At 44.9% G+C, this 16,555-nt stretch overlaps 1 protein-coding gene across 1 annotated transcript in view; it reads right to left on the bottom strand.

Moving 5' to 3' along the window:
- Positions 1–15,824, bottom strand: part of FHIP2A (FHF complex subunit HOOK interacting protein 2A) — a 52,372-nt gene extending 36,548 nt beyond the window's left edge. The window contains exons 1-2 of the mRNA XM_049764440.1: positions 15,701–15,824; positions 5,928–6,006 (exon numbers count right to left, since the gene is read on the bottom strand). Of these exons, the coding sequence (XP_049620397.1) occupies positions 5,928–6,006; positions 15,701–15,745 (124 nt within the window). The 5' untranslated portion in view covers positions 15,746–15,824. The remainder of the gene's footprint in view (positions 1–5,927; positions 6,007–15,700) is intronic.
- Between the last annotated feature and the right edge of the window lie 731 nt (positions 15,825–16,555).

Below are 16,555 nucleotides of genomic sequence, written 5' to 3'. Positions count from 1 at the left end.
ACTTTTAAAAAGGGGGACAGAGAGTCCAGCAGGGCTTGCAATGTGGCTAAGCAGAGTTCAATCCCTGGCACCTCTTATGATGGTCCCATGAGCCCCATCAGGAGTGATTCAATTCCTGAGTGTAGAGCCTGAAGTAAGTCATAAGCAAAAGCTGGTGTAGCCAAAAAACAAAACAAAAATAAATAAAATAAAATTATTATTAATTAGGACTCCAATAGATCTAAATTAAAGTCTCTATATAGAAAGAGGTTGGGCCTTGACCTGAAGAATTTATTAAGATAGGCAGAGGACAAGTTTTGCTGGATGATTGCTGCTTTTGATTTGCAAACACTGAAATATCTGAGGTTTAATACCCCATTCATCCCCTACCACAGAAAACTGAGAAATTCAAGGAAGCACCCTCTGTTTAAAAATTTTGACATCAAAAAAAAATTTTTTTTGACATCATTAGTAGACTTCTAAGTATTCCCTAAATACAAACTTCTCAGAAGAAATTATTTTTATTAACATGAGTGACTTATTTTTAAAATCAAATATGTGACCAGAGATAGTATAGTACGGTGCTTGCTTTGCATGTAGTCAACCTGGGTTTGAACCCTGGGAGCACCAAGAGTGATCCCTGAGCACAGAGCCAGGAGTAAGGTTTGAACAACTTGCTGCATGTGGCCCAAAAACCCAAATGTAAAAAATTTAAAAAAGAAGGCTGGAGAGTTAGCATGGAGGTAAGGCGTTAGCCTTTCATGCAGAAGGTTGTTGGTTCGAATCCTGGCATCCCATATGGTCCCCCGAGCCTCCAGGAGCAATTTCTGATCGTGGAGCCAGGAGTAACCCCTGAACGCTGCTGGGTATGTCCAAAAAAAAAAAAATTTAAAAATCAGGACCAAACTACCAATCCTTAAATTACTCTTAATAGATTGTTAAATTTTGGGGCCGGAGAGGTAGCATGGAGAAAAGGCGTTTGCCTTGCATGCAGAAGGATGGTGGATCGAATTTGGACATCCCATAAAGTCCCCCAAGCTGCCAGGAGCAACTTCTGAGTGTAGAGCCAGGAGTAACCCCTGAGCGCCACAGGGTATGACCCAAAACAAAAACAAAAAAAAGATTGTGAAATTTTAAAGAATGCTTACATACAAGGTATTTCAGAAATGCCAAATTCTTAGTCTCAGTTGCCATTTCCTTGGTTCATCTATGGTTGTACAACACAATCCTAGTCTGTTATGTACCTGAAATGTAGCAGTGTCTATACAGATGCACATGGATGTTTGCAGAGTAAACCAAACTACTAAATCATATAAAGAAAGCAATGAAAGAAGAAGGTTCCCACTTATTTCCCGAGAGGATAGATAATGAAATTTAGTATATATATATATATATATATATATATATATATATATATATGACAGGTTCATGAAGCACGTAGAAGTTGAAATTAGAAGACCTAGATTCAAATCTCATCTGTATTACTTTTAGCTGGACACCTGGCACATTAATGAAGCCTCGTCATCTACACATAAAATGAAGCAAATCAATCCCTCTATATGCTGTGTAACTTCAATGAAACCAGATGTGTTTTGGAATATGTACAGATAACCCATGATATTTTGTTTCGCATTCTTCTAAAATGACATGGTTGGTGTTGTTAAAGGGTCATTTGTGAGATCCCTTGGAATTTCCTTTTTAAATGTTTCCCCCTGTAATTGCAGGCTTTCTAGGTGCATTCCAGTCAAGAATCTGTGTTCAGCATAGTTTGATGATAATGACTATGGTTTGAAATGAACAGACTTATTAAACTGAGAAATAAATGAGCCGTAAAGACTAACATACTAGCTTTACGAGAAGTCAAGATCTATTTCTACAGTTCACTGTCAGGGTCCTAAGTCATGTTTGAGTCTCTAGGCCTCTGCAAATGCTGGGTTTTTGTTGTTGTTGTTGTTGCTTTTTCTATTTCATAAATGTCTTTCTCCTCTTTATCTCCCTAATCATTCTTTAAATGCAAGGTCAGGGCCAAGAGGTAGGCAGCTCAAAGGGCTGGAGATAATGCTTTACATGCATAAGCCCTGAGTTTGATCTGAAGCAAGGGGGTGGGGTGATGGGAGCACTTTTAGGAGGCTTCTCCTAGTACTAGGCCCAGAATAGCAGGAAAGCACCACTCAGGTCAGATAACTAGGTCAGAAATGAAGGATCTCTAGTCCTTTTTTGTATCTGTTCCTTTAGTACTTTAGCAGAACACACACACACACACACACAGAGTCCTTTTTTGTATCTGTTCCTTTAGTACTTTAGCAGAACACACACACACACACATACACACACACACATATACACACACACACCTTAAAGCAAAGAACTAGATCATTCAGTCATGAAAACACACACACACACCTTAAAGAACTAGATCATTCAGTTATGAAAAGCCATAAAAGGTCTTTCCTTTTATTTGAGAAGGCAGCTCCTCTCAAAATATCTTTATATACACTATCCAAATATCTACAAACAGTGAAAAGTGATGGTACATATTTAAAGGAGCTTATATTTTCCTTTATATATTTATATATTACAAATATATTATATAAAATGCTTATATAAAATATATAAAATAAAATAAATATGTAGTATCACTATAGTATTTTATAGATACATGATATATTTATATATTATATGTAAACTATATATAATACACAAGTATTGCCAATGTATAGTAGACTGATATAGTTACACTGCATGCCTATCAATGTATGTGTGTGTTTGAGTGTATATACATGTGTATTATAAACAGTCTGATCTTGATTTACTCAATAAGTAATAAGGATATTAATAAAAATTTAGGGGCAGGGGCCGGAGAGATAGCATGGAGATAAGGCATTTGCCTTTTATGCAGAAGGACGGTGATTTGAATCCCGGCATTCCATATGGTCCCCTGTGCCTGCCAGGGGGGTGGGGGGGAATTTCTGAGCATAGAGCCAGGAGTAACCCCTGAGCACTGCCAAGTGTGACCCAAAAACCAAAAAAAAAAAAAAAAATCAGGGCCAGAGATTGTCCCTGAGCACTGCCAGAAGTGACCCCAAATACAGAATCTAGAGAAGCCCCTGAGCATAGTTGGGACTGGGCCCCAAATTCAAAAGTAAAAATGAGGGCCCGGAGAGATAGCATAGCGGTGTTTGCCTTGCAAGCAGCCGATCCAGGACCTAAGGTGATTGGTTCGAATCCCGGTGTCCCATATGGTCCCCCGTGCCTGCCAGGAGCTATTTCTGAGCAGACAGCCAGGAGTAACCCCTGAGCACCGCCGGGTGTGCCCCCCCCCAAAAAAAAAAGTAAAAATGAAAAATAAAGAGCCCAGTGCCCTGCCCTGCAGTTTGCCAAGTTTCACTCGCTGTGTAAGGCAGGGGTCTCAGATCATGGATCCAACCTACTCACACTACTCTATCCCCTAATTCACAAGGGTCTTGCATGTTCAATCCTGGTGGGGGGGAGAGAGAGAGAGAGAGAGAGAGAGAGACAGAGAGAGAGACAGAGAGACAGAGAGAGAGACAGAGAGAGAGAGACAGAGAGACAGAGAGAGACAGAGACAGAGAGACAGAGAGAGACAGAGACAGAGAGAGACAGAGACAGAGAGAGAGAGACTATACACACCATCGACTTATATCCTCAGCCTGTTTTCTCTTACAGTTATTCAAATTAGGGCCAGAGATCACTTCACAGGCTGAGCACATGAGACTTTGCACATGAGACCTAAATTCAACCCCCAGTACCACATGATCTCCTAAGCACTGCCAGGAACAATCCTAAAGTTACAGAGCTAGTGCTTGATGTAGCTCCTGAGCACTGATCCCAGAGCAGCAACATCAAGTTATTCCAAAGATCTTCTATTGCTACTTTATGACCATAGACAAGAGACTGAGAGTTCCTGGTGGCTAAATCCAGCAATCGGCCCCAGGCATATTGAGTCTAACCAGGGCTGTTTTCTACCTCTCTGGCAGTTTCCTGGGGGCTGGAAAGATAGCTTGGAGGTAAGGCATTTGCCTTGCATGCAGTAGGACTTTGGTTCAAATCCCAGCATCTCCTATATGGTCCCCCATGCGATTTCTGAGCATAGAGCCAAGAGTAACCCCTGAGTGCTTCCTGGTGTGACCCAAAAACCAAAAAAAAAAAAAGACAGTTCTCTCTCTCTCTCTCTCTCTCTCTCTCTCTCTCTCTCTCTCTCTCTCTCTCTCTCTCTCTCTCTCTCTCTCCCCTCTCTATTCTCTCTCCCTCTCACATCTCTGTCTCCTTCCTTCTCTATGCGATTTCTGAGCATAGAGCCAAGAGTAACCCCTGAGTGCTTCCTGGTGTGACCCAAAAACCAAAAAAAAAAAAAGACAGTTCTCTCTCTCTCTCTCTCTCTCTCTCTCTCTCTCTCTCTCTCTCTCTCTCTCTCTCTCTCTCTCTCTCTCTCCCCTCTCTATTCTCTCTCCCTCTCACATCTCTGTCTCCTTCCTTCTCTCCCTACACTTCCTTCCTAGATCATCTCATCTGATCCCAAGGCCTTAAATTCATTCCATGCTGATGACCCTCAATTCCACAGCTCCAGTTCTGACCCAGATTCCTGTTTTGAACTGAGTATCTGATATATTCAACTGGATAGGAAATAGACATTTCAAACCTAATATGCCCAAATGCTCTTTTGATGGAGAAGTGGGGGGAAACAAACACCAACCCAACAGTGCTCAGAGTTACACCAGGGTCAGCTGCATACAAGGCAAGCACCTTAACCCAGGACTCTCTCCTGAGCCTCCAAATAGGCTCTTCTAAACCTGGTCCTTTGGCAGTCCCCATACTAAGTGAGCCTTTGATCTCAACTCAAAATGTCAGCTATATATTGGCTCAACTCCTCTCTTATCAAGCCCACCTTTGAAACAAACCTGCATTGCCTCTCCCTTCTTGCCACCTCCACCCTGGGCATTTTAGACCTTGCTACCAGCTTCACTCAGCCCCCTTCAATCCAACTTCCTACCAAAAACCAAAGGGATTTGGTTTAAAGAGATTATGTGACACTTCCTAAGGCTTCCCCACCCTAGCCAGAGCCAAAGTCTGGGCCTAGCTTCCAAGCCTGGTGTTTCCTGCCACTGTTTCTACCAGGTCACTGTGCTCCTCCTGCCAAGCCCTGGGACATGAGAGCACATGGCATGCTGCTGCCTCAGGGCCTGGCACAAAATTCACTTCCTGAGACACTCAGATCCCCTCCCTAAGTTTGCTTCCTCCCTGAGTGAGTCCACAGTCACTAGGGTATGAGGCTTCCTCTAGCCTGAGAGTTCGCTGCCCCTTCGGCTCCAAGCAATCAACGCTCTTCCCCCTGAACACTCAGCACTTCACACTATGCATTTGCTTCACTCATTCAGAGCTGGAATTTGGTCAGTCTCACTGATCTGTCCCCAGAGTCCAGAGCGATGCCAACATTTAAAAAGGTGTGGGTCTAGACAGACAGCAAAGCAGGTAGGGAGCGCATTTGCCTTGCATGCAGCCAACCTGGGTTCAATCCTCTGCATCTTAGATGTTTCCCAGGCTAAGGAATGACCCCTGAGTGCAGAGCCAGGAATAACCTCTGAGTACTACCAGCTGTAGCCCAAAAACTGGAAGAAGAAGAAAAAAAAAAACATAATAGGTGTTTGAGACTGGGAGATGGGAAGGTGATTTGGGCAACAGTGTGGCACTCAGGGATCATTCCTGGTTCTGTGCTTTGGAATCACGCCTGGTAGGGCCATATATGGTACAGAGATCAAACTCAAATCCAGGGCCTGAGTCCTTGTACTAGCTCTTTGGCCTAGATTTGTTTCTGAGAAATCTGAAAAAGGAGTTCCAAGTAAAACTGTTTATAAATGTTAAGTACAAATGACTTAACGAGCTACTTAGAAACAGATTCTGCTGTGAATCAGCATCAAAACTGCTCTTACCTGAAGTATCTATGTAGTAATGGGTAATGGCCTTCCAGTGATAGACAAAATCTTCTTGTAAAGGAAGAGAAGGCGCGAGCTGCAAACACACAAAAAGGACCACAACGATTAAGGAAATGTCATTTTCTTCAATGGTCTCCCTCAAAGTCCTCACGAGTATTTATTTGTTCACTAATGAATGATACAGAAGCAGAAAAAGAATGTATACCTGTATGCCAGGTATCTAAGAGAAACGAAAAGAGGGTAATACCAGAAAGTATCATATATGCTCGAGAATAAACCGAGTTTTGGGGGCACAAAATTTGTGCCGAAACCACCCGAGACCGGCTTATACTCAGGTCATACAGGTTATGTGATTCGGTGCACGCACAGAATCAAATGCACTGTAGTCTCCAGTGGTCTTCTGCCTTCTACTGGAGGGGGCGGTGCTTCAGCTCAGTGCACAAGTGAGGCTGAGCTGAAGAGGTAGGCTGCTGAACTGAACTGATGCCACTGAACTATTTAACCCACAATATTCTGCGCTTTGTATAAGACCGACAGCAGTGATGATATCTGCAAACTCAGTGATGACAATGTCTGTGCTGATACCCTCACATCAGATACAGCTGAAGCTCTGTTTGGACATACAGGTGATAAGAAGGAGGAATCCAGTTTTGAAAGTTTTTTTTTTGTTTTTTTTTTTTTTTTTTTTTTTTTTTTTTTTTGGGTTTTGGGTTACACCCTACAGCGCTCAAGGGTTCCTCCTGGCTCTATGCTCAGAAATCGTTCCTGGCAGGCTCGGGGGACCATATGGGATGTCGGGATTTGAACCACCGTCCTTCTGCATGCAAGGCAAATACCTGACCTCCATGCTATCTCTCCGGCCCCCAGTTTTGAAGGATTTTAACCTCTGTGATTTAGTTTGATTACCTGTTAAGCTATGGTTTTTCTGCACTTTTTTTTTAAAGTTTTAAAGTTATTGCTGCTAGTTTACAGTTTTTCTTTTGCAATAAATATTGGAAAACATGGAACCTACTGATTCCTCAATTACTGTAATTGTTTTGGGTATATATTTTTTATTTTTGAAATTTACCAGTGACTGCTGCATTTTCTACCTCGGCTTATACTCGAGTTTTCCCAGTTTTTAGGGTAAAATTAAGGGGTCGGCTTATACTCCAGTATAAAGGTAAGTGAACAGGGTTTACTGAGAAGGAAAACATGTCAGCCAGCACCGATATTAAATCACAGTATTAGCTACCCTCCACCCTCCCCTGAAATTTCGTTCCAAACTGAAGAGCACTAAATAAAAATGCAATGTCCTATTACTAAAGGATCAGCACAATGAAATTATCAATAACCAGGAATCTTTGTACCTAGGACTTTGATATGCTGCACGGTAAAAAACTGCTCTGTAACTAGTTACACATCACGGCACCAAAGTCAACCTGTAATCAGATGAAAACTGTTCCCTACTTTCAGTAACATACAGATAAAGAATCTTTCTTTTTTAAGCCTAGATTAGGGGCAGCTTTTTTTTTTCTATTAAAGCAACTACAGGTCTGAGAAACTGCCAATTTAAATTCCACAGTCTTTACTGCTCAGCCTGAGGCCCCACCCAGAGCTGGGGTGCAGGGGTACCAGCCCTTAAAGTGAGAGCTCCCAGGGCATGCTTTCTTCTCCACCCAAGCCACCCCTCATCTTCTTCAAAGTTTTAAGACCAACATGACATCATTCCAGCTCTCAGCCAACTGGAAACTAAATAAGTACTCCAAAATGTGTGTGAAATGGCTAGAATAACATCTAACTGCACCTTTTTTTTCCTTCAAGAGTGAACAGGCTAAGAATGTAACCTTGGACCTATATGGTCCTATGACCCTGGTCCAGAAGGCACAGAGCTGGCCCAGCTAATGCAAGAACCAACCTGATTCTATTCTGTGAACCTGAAACATGACAAGAGTTGTCACCTTCCATTTTCCTACAAAACCAATGCACTCAGAGGCCAGGGCATCCCTTGACTTCTTGGTGTCTGCAGCAGAGACCTTAAAGTTCAAACCCTGCCAAAATCTGAATCAAACTATGGGGCAAAGCACATGCATTGCCCACAGACAGCTGCAGTGCTTCTGCAGTGCTTCTCTGTCCAGCTGAAATACACTCAGAGGAACAACAGGAATTCCAAGACTTCTCAGCAGTCTCAACACAGGACTACCAGGGGCAGCCAGCCCTTACCTGCTTCCACCACTCTGAAGACTACGGACTGAATCAGGAGAACAGAAGAGTCCATCTAGTATTTTAAAAAGAGGAGATGAATTTTTGAAAACTTTTACAAGCTCTGTCAACGATCTTTTTTTACAATTCCTATTTCCGGGAGGAAACTATACAGTGGAAGAATGAAAAGAAAAGAAAAGTTGGCTGGAGGAATCCCAGGTTAAATTCCCAGCACCTGGAGTGACCAGGAGTGAACTCCCCCTCATTCACTCATTTGCCAGGCCCCAAGCTGGGAGTATCCCCTTTAAGCAACAAAAACTAAACTAAACTAAATTAAAGGAAAAAAGAAACTAAAGTAGGAGCTTGGAAAAACAAAGCAATCTTCCTGGCAATCTTAGATGAAAAAAATACTTTAATCAGCTAAACTTCTCATTTTTAAGAGGAGCTTACTCCTCCTAAAATCTGTTTTATAAATAAAACCCATTTTATATGACTTACATATATTTATATAAACACACACATATGTAATGTACTTTTTGAACTGGTGTTTAAAAGTGAGCTTTCTCTACACAGTTCAATGTATTCAACAACTGGAATTCTGAGCCCTAGTCTGACTTCGAGGCACTGCCTAGAGGCCACCTTCCTCCCTGCCATCACCCCCTCAATCTGGCCAAGCAGCCTTCCACACTCTGGGTGGCCAGAGCATCTCTCTGCCAAGCTGGCATCACTGAACCAAGTACTTCGGCTCCCAAGCACTGCTGGACAGGTCCCTCCAAGAGAAAATTTTCAAGACAAGAAAAACAAAAGAAAGGCCCTGCTTTCCAAAATGTAAATATAGCATTTGGTTAAAATGTACCAGGGCACTTTCTGGGCGTGGAAGCATGTCAGTGCCCAAATGGAGATACAGCCACAGCAGTGATTCAGAAGTCTTGGGGGGGTGGGGGGAGAGACTGGAAGGAGGGAGGAGTCCTACAACCCTTCACATCCAGAGGCAAGCCAACAGGTCTCACCTCTCTCCCCAGGAGTTAGAGTCAAACAAGAAATTTATTTAAGTTGACAAGGAAACAATTCTAAATTGCTAATAACTTGGTTTAGCAACAATCTTGTTCAAACACGAATAAATTTCCTTATTTATGTAAAACTTCCTAGTAAATGAGCTTTCACTGCTAATTCTAACATGCAAATTACCTATTTTATCACTGCATAAAAATGGTTGTGCTCTGGGAAACCAAAAAGAAAAAAAAAAGATGTGTGAATCAGCAGGAGGGGATTCAAATCAGAGACAAGTTGTTGTTTTATTCAAGTACCAGGATTTACAAGACATTTTTTGGGGGGGAGAGGGGGATTCAGACCACACCCTGCAGCACCCAGGGGTTACTCTTGGCTCTATGCTCCAAATCGCTCCTGGCAGGCTGAGGACCATATGGGATACAGGGGGTTTGATCCCTGGGTCCATCTCGGATCAGCCACGTGCAAGGCAAATGCCCTACCGCTATGCTATTGCTCCAGCCCCTACAAGACTGTTAATTATACATTTCCTACTTATTTCATTCCAACCCCAACCACATTAATCACAGAATGCTCACATCTTTCCACCAGTGTCCCAAGGACACCCCTATTTAAGTTCAGTTCTAAACAAAATTAGCACCAACTTTCTATTTATTTACACTTTTTGGTTTGTTTATTTTGGGCCACACCTAGCTGTGCTCAGCCAGGGCTTACTCACTTCTGGGAGTTCTTGAGGGACCATGAGTGTTAACTTTTTATAATACAAAAGATATTAAATTTTTGAAAACCTATGTTAAGTCACCACCTCCACCAAAACTGGCCCAGAACACAATTCCGTCCCGTGCAGTCTTGCCCCCTGTCCTTCTCCACAGGATCCTAAACTCCCTGTGAATGACTAATCTTCTAGTCACTGGAATACATCATCAGCAGAACTACACACCACATTGCAAGGTTGACGTGTCTGTGTGGTCTCAAATTCTCACAACACACTCCAGGTCAGGCCCAAAGCCAGTTAACTACCATGGCAATGCATCTTATGAGTAACCAAAACCCTGAATGAGCATTCTCCAAAATACCCACCACAACAAAGGCCCAACAAGGACTATTCAGACTAGCACTGACCCTGCAAAAGCCACACATCTACCAGCGGGCATCTACCAGAGGGCTTCCTCAGTAACTATCCTACTGCCCTTCTTCTCATTCCTGCTTCCCCAAAGTCCTCCTTTCTTCCAGACTTTCCCCCCAACTATCTTTATATACTTTAAAGCACATAGGCTAAATGTTTGCTTTCTTAGAAAGGATTTCATCTACCAGCATCATTCAAATGTAAGCATACTGGATAACACTTATCAAGCGTGAAAAACTTCATGCAGAAGATCTCATCTTTATTTTCTGTTTTGTTTTTGTGTGGGGGCCCACAACTGACTGTGGTTTAACTTTCTCCAGAGGGTGCCAGGGATCGAAAAAACATGTCTTCCAGGTGCAAGGCAAGCACCTTACCCGTTGTACTATTGCTCCAGCCTGAATTTCATGCTAACTGCATGAGACTTGTATAAGAGTTTCCAATTTACAGTGAGGAAGTGGAAACATAAAACAATGAAGCAACTTGTCCCTGGTAGAAGTGAGGGCCAGAGCTGGAGCTGGGACCACAGTCTCTCCTGTGTTCTTTGTACTTTGAACTTGTGCTTGCAATCGCCTGAATTAGTGAACACTGTGCAAGACCCCAGAGTGTCTGTGCCAGGCATTGAGGCAGATTCACAAGACATCTGCAGACTGACTAAAGTTATGAGAAGAGAACTGAAGGAAAAAGAAAACATTATATATGTTTGCTTAGAGGTTTTAGTCCAAGGGAGGAGAACATTTTGCTGCTTTTGTTTATTTGTTTGGGGTCCATGCTCTGGACTTACTTCTGCCTCTTCGGTCACGAATCACTCCTGACATGCTCCAGGGGCCATATGAAATGCTGAAGATCAAACCTTGGTCAGCTGCATGCAGGGCAAGTGAGTGCCTTAGCCCTCTACTATTTCTCTGGTCCCAAGAAAGTAGAATTTTGAAAAAAATTAATGGTCCTGGGTCAGAGCGATAGCATAGTGGGTATGGTGTTCACCTTGCAAGTGACTGACCCGAGTTCAATCCTTGGCATCCCATATGGTCCCCCAAACCTGCCAGGAGTGATTTCTGAGCGCAGAGCCAGGAGTAATCTCTGAGTGCCACCATGCGTGGCCCAAAAAACAAAAATAATGATAATAATAATAATAATAATAATAATAATAATAATAATAATAATAATAATAATAATAATAATAATAATAATAATAATGGTTCTGGGGTGATGAGTCAAAGGGCCTTGTATACAAAGCCTTGGAGTTTGAACCCTGGTACCAAATGTTCCCCCGTAACCCCATTCAGCACCACCCAGGGTGGCCCAGGTGAATCCCAGCTCTGAAGCCCTAAGCATGGAGGTACTGTTGAGCCCAAACTCAGAACTTTCAGACCTGCGCAGTGGAACAAGTTTGGCTGGAAGTGGCCTCATGGCCCCCTCTTCCCCCAGTGCTGCCCTGGAATCCCAAGGCAAGACTAACAAAAAGCTCAAGCTCAAAATTACCATTACCTATTAACAGCAATTTCCAAAGAAAACATTGCGTTCAAATTCTGAAACTTGAGTTCCACTAAACCAGCGCTTTTTCAACCACTGTGCCTCGGCACACTAGTGTGCCATGACATATTTTCTGGTGTGCTGTGGGAAAAATTCCAATTTCATTCGTAACATACGGTTTTGGCTCACAAATAGACAAATCATTAATCATTAGATTATTTCATAATAAAGTAATTATGAAATAATTTCTTTGTTTATTTGATTCAAGAGAATTACTATGTATATAGTCAATATAGGCACAGAGTTAAAATTTTCTTAACATTTTCTAATGGTGGTTTGCCTCGTGATTCTTTTATTCATGAAAACCGTGTGGCTTTGCACAAAAAGGTTGAAAAACACTGCACTAAACGATTCAAAAAAATAGAGAAAACTTTCCTCCCAGGCTTGATCCTTTATCCTCTTGAAATGACTTTGCCCTGAAAAGCTGTCAGATCCTTTAGAAAGGGTCAACTCCAAACAATGATAAATCAATTTAAAAACAAAAACAAGGGCCCGGGGAGATAGCACAGCGGCGTTTGCCTTGCAAGCAGCCGATCCAGGACCAAAGGTGGTTGGTTCGAATCCCGGTGTCCCATATGGTCCCCCGTGCCTGCCAGGAGCTATTTCTGAGCAGACAGCCAGGAGTAACCCCTGAGCACTGCTGGGTGTGGCCCAAAAACCAAAAACCAAAAAAAAAAAAAAAAAAAAAAAAAAAAAAAAAAAACAAAAACAAGCAAAGCAACCAGGACCCAGGCAGCTCCCTTAGCACAGACAAGGCACTCAACAAATATTGACCAGTACTAGCTGAAGGACATTTTACTCATCCCTAAGAGAAACTGGCTGGGGGGTGGGGACTTGTTGGACCACACCCAGTGGTGCTAGGGGGTTATTTTTGGCTCTGTGTCCAGAAATCACAAAGGGGGGGGGGGCATATGGGATGTCAGAGATCGAACCCAGGTCAGCCACGTACAAGGCAAATGCACTACCCACTGTGCTATCCCTCCGGCCCTAGACTGGCATGTCTGAAAAGAGAGGTAAGAATGACAACCTTTGTGTTTGACCAGAGTGTAAATTTCTCTCTTAAACTAGTATTTTAAAATCTTAAAAGAAAAAAAGAGAGGAAGGAAGCGTAGCCAAAAAAAAAAAAATCACATAAAAGTAAGGAACAGTAAACCTATTTAAATGAATGAATTAAATAAGTATGTGTCTGACAGACTTTAAAAATCACTTGAAGGTTGATCCAACTGAAAGAAGAAACCTACAAGGTGGGGGTTGAAAATGGCTTAAAGGGCTGGAGCACATGTTTTGGAGCACATGTTTTGTACTTGGGAGCATAAGGTTCCATCTCTGGCACCACATGGTTTTCCTATCACCTCTGAGGGGACCCAGAGCACTGCCAGGTGTAATCCCCAAACTAAGAAATAAATAGCTATAAATATCAAATATGGCTGAACAAATAGTTGAAGGGACCGACAAACTACCACAAAGATACAAATGTAAAAGGTTCTGTTAGCAACCACATCTCAATACAGTATGTAAAACAGTTCATTGAGCACCAAATCAAAAGTACAGAAATAAAAGCAAAGAAAGGGACTGAGACAGGCCTGGTAGTGGCTTTGCACGCTACCCACCTGCAAATAAATCTCTGAATAGGTCAGGAATAAGCACTTAACACTGTTAGGGTACCCTCCCCCAAACAAAAAAACTAAAATAAAAAAAGTAATGAAGCGACCAGAGAAATGCTAAGATTAGTTATGGAAGAAAATGCAAGCAAATAAACTAATGGGAAACAATATTGGGCTAGAATGAACACAGTACTGGGGCCGGAGAGATAGCATGGAGGTAAGGCATTTGCCTTGCATTCAGAAGGTCGGTGGTTTGAATCCTGGCATCCCACATGGTCCCCTGAGCTTGTCAGGAGCGATTTCTGAGCATAGAGCCAAGAGTAACCCCTGAGTGCTGCTGGGTTTGACCCAAAAACCAAACCACCCCCAAAATAATGAACATAGTCCCTTATCAAAAGATTGGTTTATTGAAAATTAGTATCTCCTGGCCAAGAAGAGAATGTTCAAAGGGGGTAGAAAGGCGGTTCATGAAATTGAACCTCCAATCAAGGTAAAGTGGGAAGTACCTTGGCTACAACCAAACTTTACGCAAATAAAAATTTTACTTTCTAAAAACAATGAGTTGTTGGATTAGGATCTAATCTACTCAACCTTTTCTTTCTAACTTCAGCAAAGAACTTGAATATCACAGATCAGTCTGACAATTTACATGGATAATGTGGCAGACGCTAGTACACAATTACACCCTGACCTGCCTCAGGACAAAAATGAGTTTCCTCAGGAGAGGTTAAAAGTCATTAGACGTTTCTAAATCCTTAATTCTGTAGGTAACAGCCTGACAGATGGATGCGAATAATGTATAAATTTTTATTCTCAAGTATTCCAATTCAGTGCCAAGATTTAAATGACTTTTGGTGTAAATTACAGAATAACTGCAGAAATAACACTATGTTTATGCATTAAAACCCCTTTCCAGGGGCCGGGAAGGTGGCGCTAGAGCTAAGGTGTCTGCCTTACAAGCGCGAGCCAAGGAACGGACCGCGGTTCGATCCCCCGGCGTCCCATATGGTCCCCCCAAGCCAGGGGCGATTTCTGAGCACATAGCCAGGAGTAACCCCTGAGCGTCAAACGGGTGTGGCCCAAAAACCAAAAAAAAAAAAAAAAAAAAAACCCTTTCCAAATTGGCTGTGGATTGTATGTAAGAAAGAATATTGAATGATGTCTAAAATCATCTCCCTCAGGTGTAATATCTTCAAGAATTAAAACCAGTCCACCCACCAGAAACTTTGTAGCACAGCTCAAAATCAATAGTAAACATAGTCACCTATCTTTTAAAATAACTGTTTCTACTGTTAAAAAAGAAAGAACAATTTAAACCCACTGGACTGTGTAACTTATCTGACCATTAAAAAAAATGGCACCGCTGAAAGTGAAATTGTTCCATTAGTCCAAAAGAGATTGACATTTTCAAAAATATCAAAATTCGCAGAGTAGCTGTTTCTGCCCCGGATGCACTTTTCAGGGGGGAGGGCCTGTGGAAGTGAAGTGGAGGGGCTCTCCCCAAAGGAGGAAAACAACGTAAGGTCAGTAGAGCTCTCTCAGCACCAGGCTTGCAGCAAGGCACGACCCCCTGCGCCCCCTGGTTCCCGGAGGGCCCGGGCTAGGCAGTGGGAGTGAATCCGATCTCTGCCCGAAACACAATTGCAGGATCGAGTCCAGGAAGAGCCATCGGGAACGGAAACAGATGGTCTCGGGGTTCCGCCGCCACCCGGGAGCTGTCGCATCCCCCTTCGATGAGACCCCCCCCCCCGGTCCTCCTCAAAAAAACAAAAACAAAAACCTCTCCACTTCACCCCAAATCCTAAAGATGCAACCGAATTGGGCCACCAGCGACCTGCAGGAGCCACAGCAGCCGAGCTCTGAAACTGGGGGTGATCCTGGCAGGCGCCAGGACCCCAGGGGCACACCTTTCCTGCATCCCACCCACCCTCCCCAGCCCCATGCATGAATTCCCCGGTCCCCATGGCTTCTTTTGTCTGCCTCTTTGATTCCCCCAGAGCAGGTGAACGGTCAGGGCGAGCTTCCAGGGGCCCAGCCAGGTGCATGCAATGCACCCCAAGTCCCCTGGCACCCCACACCCCATCAGAAGAAGCAGGCAAGCCCGGAGTGGGGAGGGCGAGGGTCCTCGGCAAGTCGCGCGCAGGAGGAGGCTGCCGAGGAGGGAACCCAGCCCGGGGGTCTAGATGGGGGAACCCAGGACTGAGATCCTGGGCGCTGCCCACCCAGCCCGCAGCGGCCTCCCCGCCTTGCCCAGCAGAGCCCAGCCAGCCTAGGCCGCCGCATCCCCGGCCTGTCGTGCCGCCCGCCGCCCGTGGCCTCACCGCCTCCACGGCGTGCTGCAGGATGGCGGTGAACTTGGAGAACATCCTGTCCCGGGACTGCAGCAGCCGCTCCCGGGACGACCTGGAGAGCTCCTCGATGCGCCGCCGCCGGCCCTGCTGCGGCTGCCCGGGCCGCTCCAGAGTGAGGCCGGGGCGGGCAGGGCAGGGCAGGCGAGCAGGGCGAGCAGCAGGCCCGGCGGGGCCGTGCGGTGGACGCGGGCGGGCGGGCGATCGGAGCGCCGCGCCGGCTCGGACCCGAGCCACGACGCGAGGGCAAGCGCAGGGGCGGCGATCGGCGCTGGACGGGCGGCACCCCCGGATCTCCCGTCCCCGGCGGCGGCGGTGGCGGCGGCGGCTCCGACTCGGACACGGTGGCAGATCGGCTCGGGCTTCTTCCGCCCGCTCTGCCCGCTGCCACCTGCAGGGGGCGCCGCCGCCGCCACCCGGGGAGAGGCTCCGGCCTGGCCAAGCCTAGCGTGGCCCGGCAGGCCTAGGAGGCGGCCCGGCGGCCGGACGCCGCGGGGCGGGGAGAGGAGGCGAGCGGTCTCGGTCTCCGCCCTCCCGCGGCTTCTGCCGGCGCCTCGGGCCCCGTCCTGGTGACATTGGGGAAAATTCCGCCTTTCTCAGCCCGTTTGGTTTTCCTCCCGTGCCCAGGACCCTGCTGATGTGGCAGGGGAGAGGCTCAGATGACAGTTAAATCTGTCATCCGCAGAGGCGCATGCAATGCTGGGCAGCACCGAGGGGCTTGAATGGCAGGCCAGGTTTGGGACAAGGAATCAGCTAAGGAGGCAGGCAGTGTCTTTGCTCGCTGCAAAATAGGTTGCAAGATGATTATCGTTGATATTTTTTTTTCCA

Source organism: Suncus etruscus, chromosome 17 (assembly GCF_024139225.1).
Source record: "Suncus etruscus isolate mSunEtr1 chromosome 17, mSunEtr1.pri.cur, whole genome shotgun sequence".
NCBI classification, from domain to species: domain Eukaryota; kingdom Metazoa; phylum Chordata; class Mammalia; order Eulipotyphla; family Soricidae; genus Suncus; species Suncus etruscus.
This window is presented reverse-complemented; position numbering and strand designations above follow the sequence as displayed.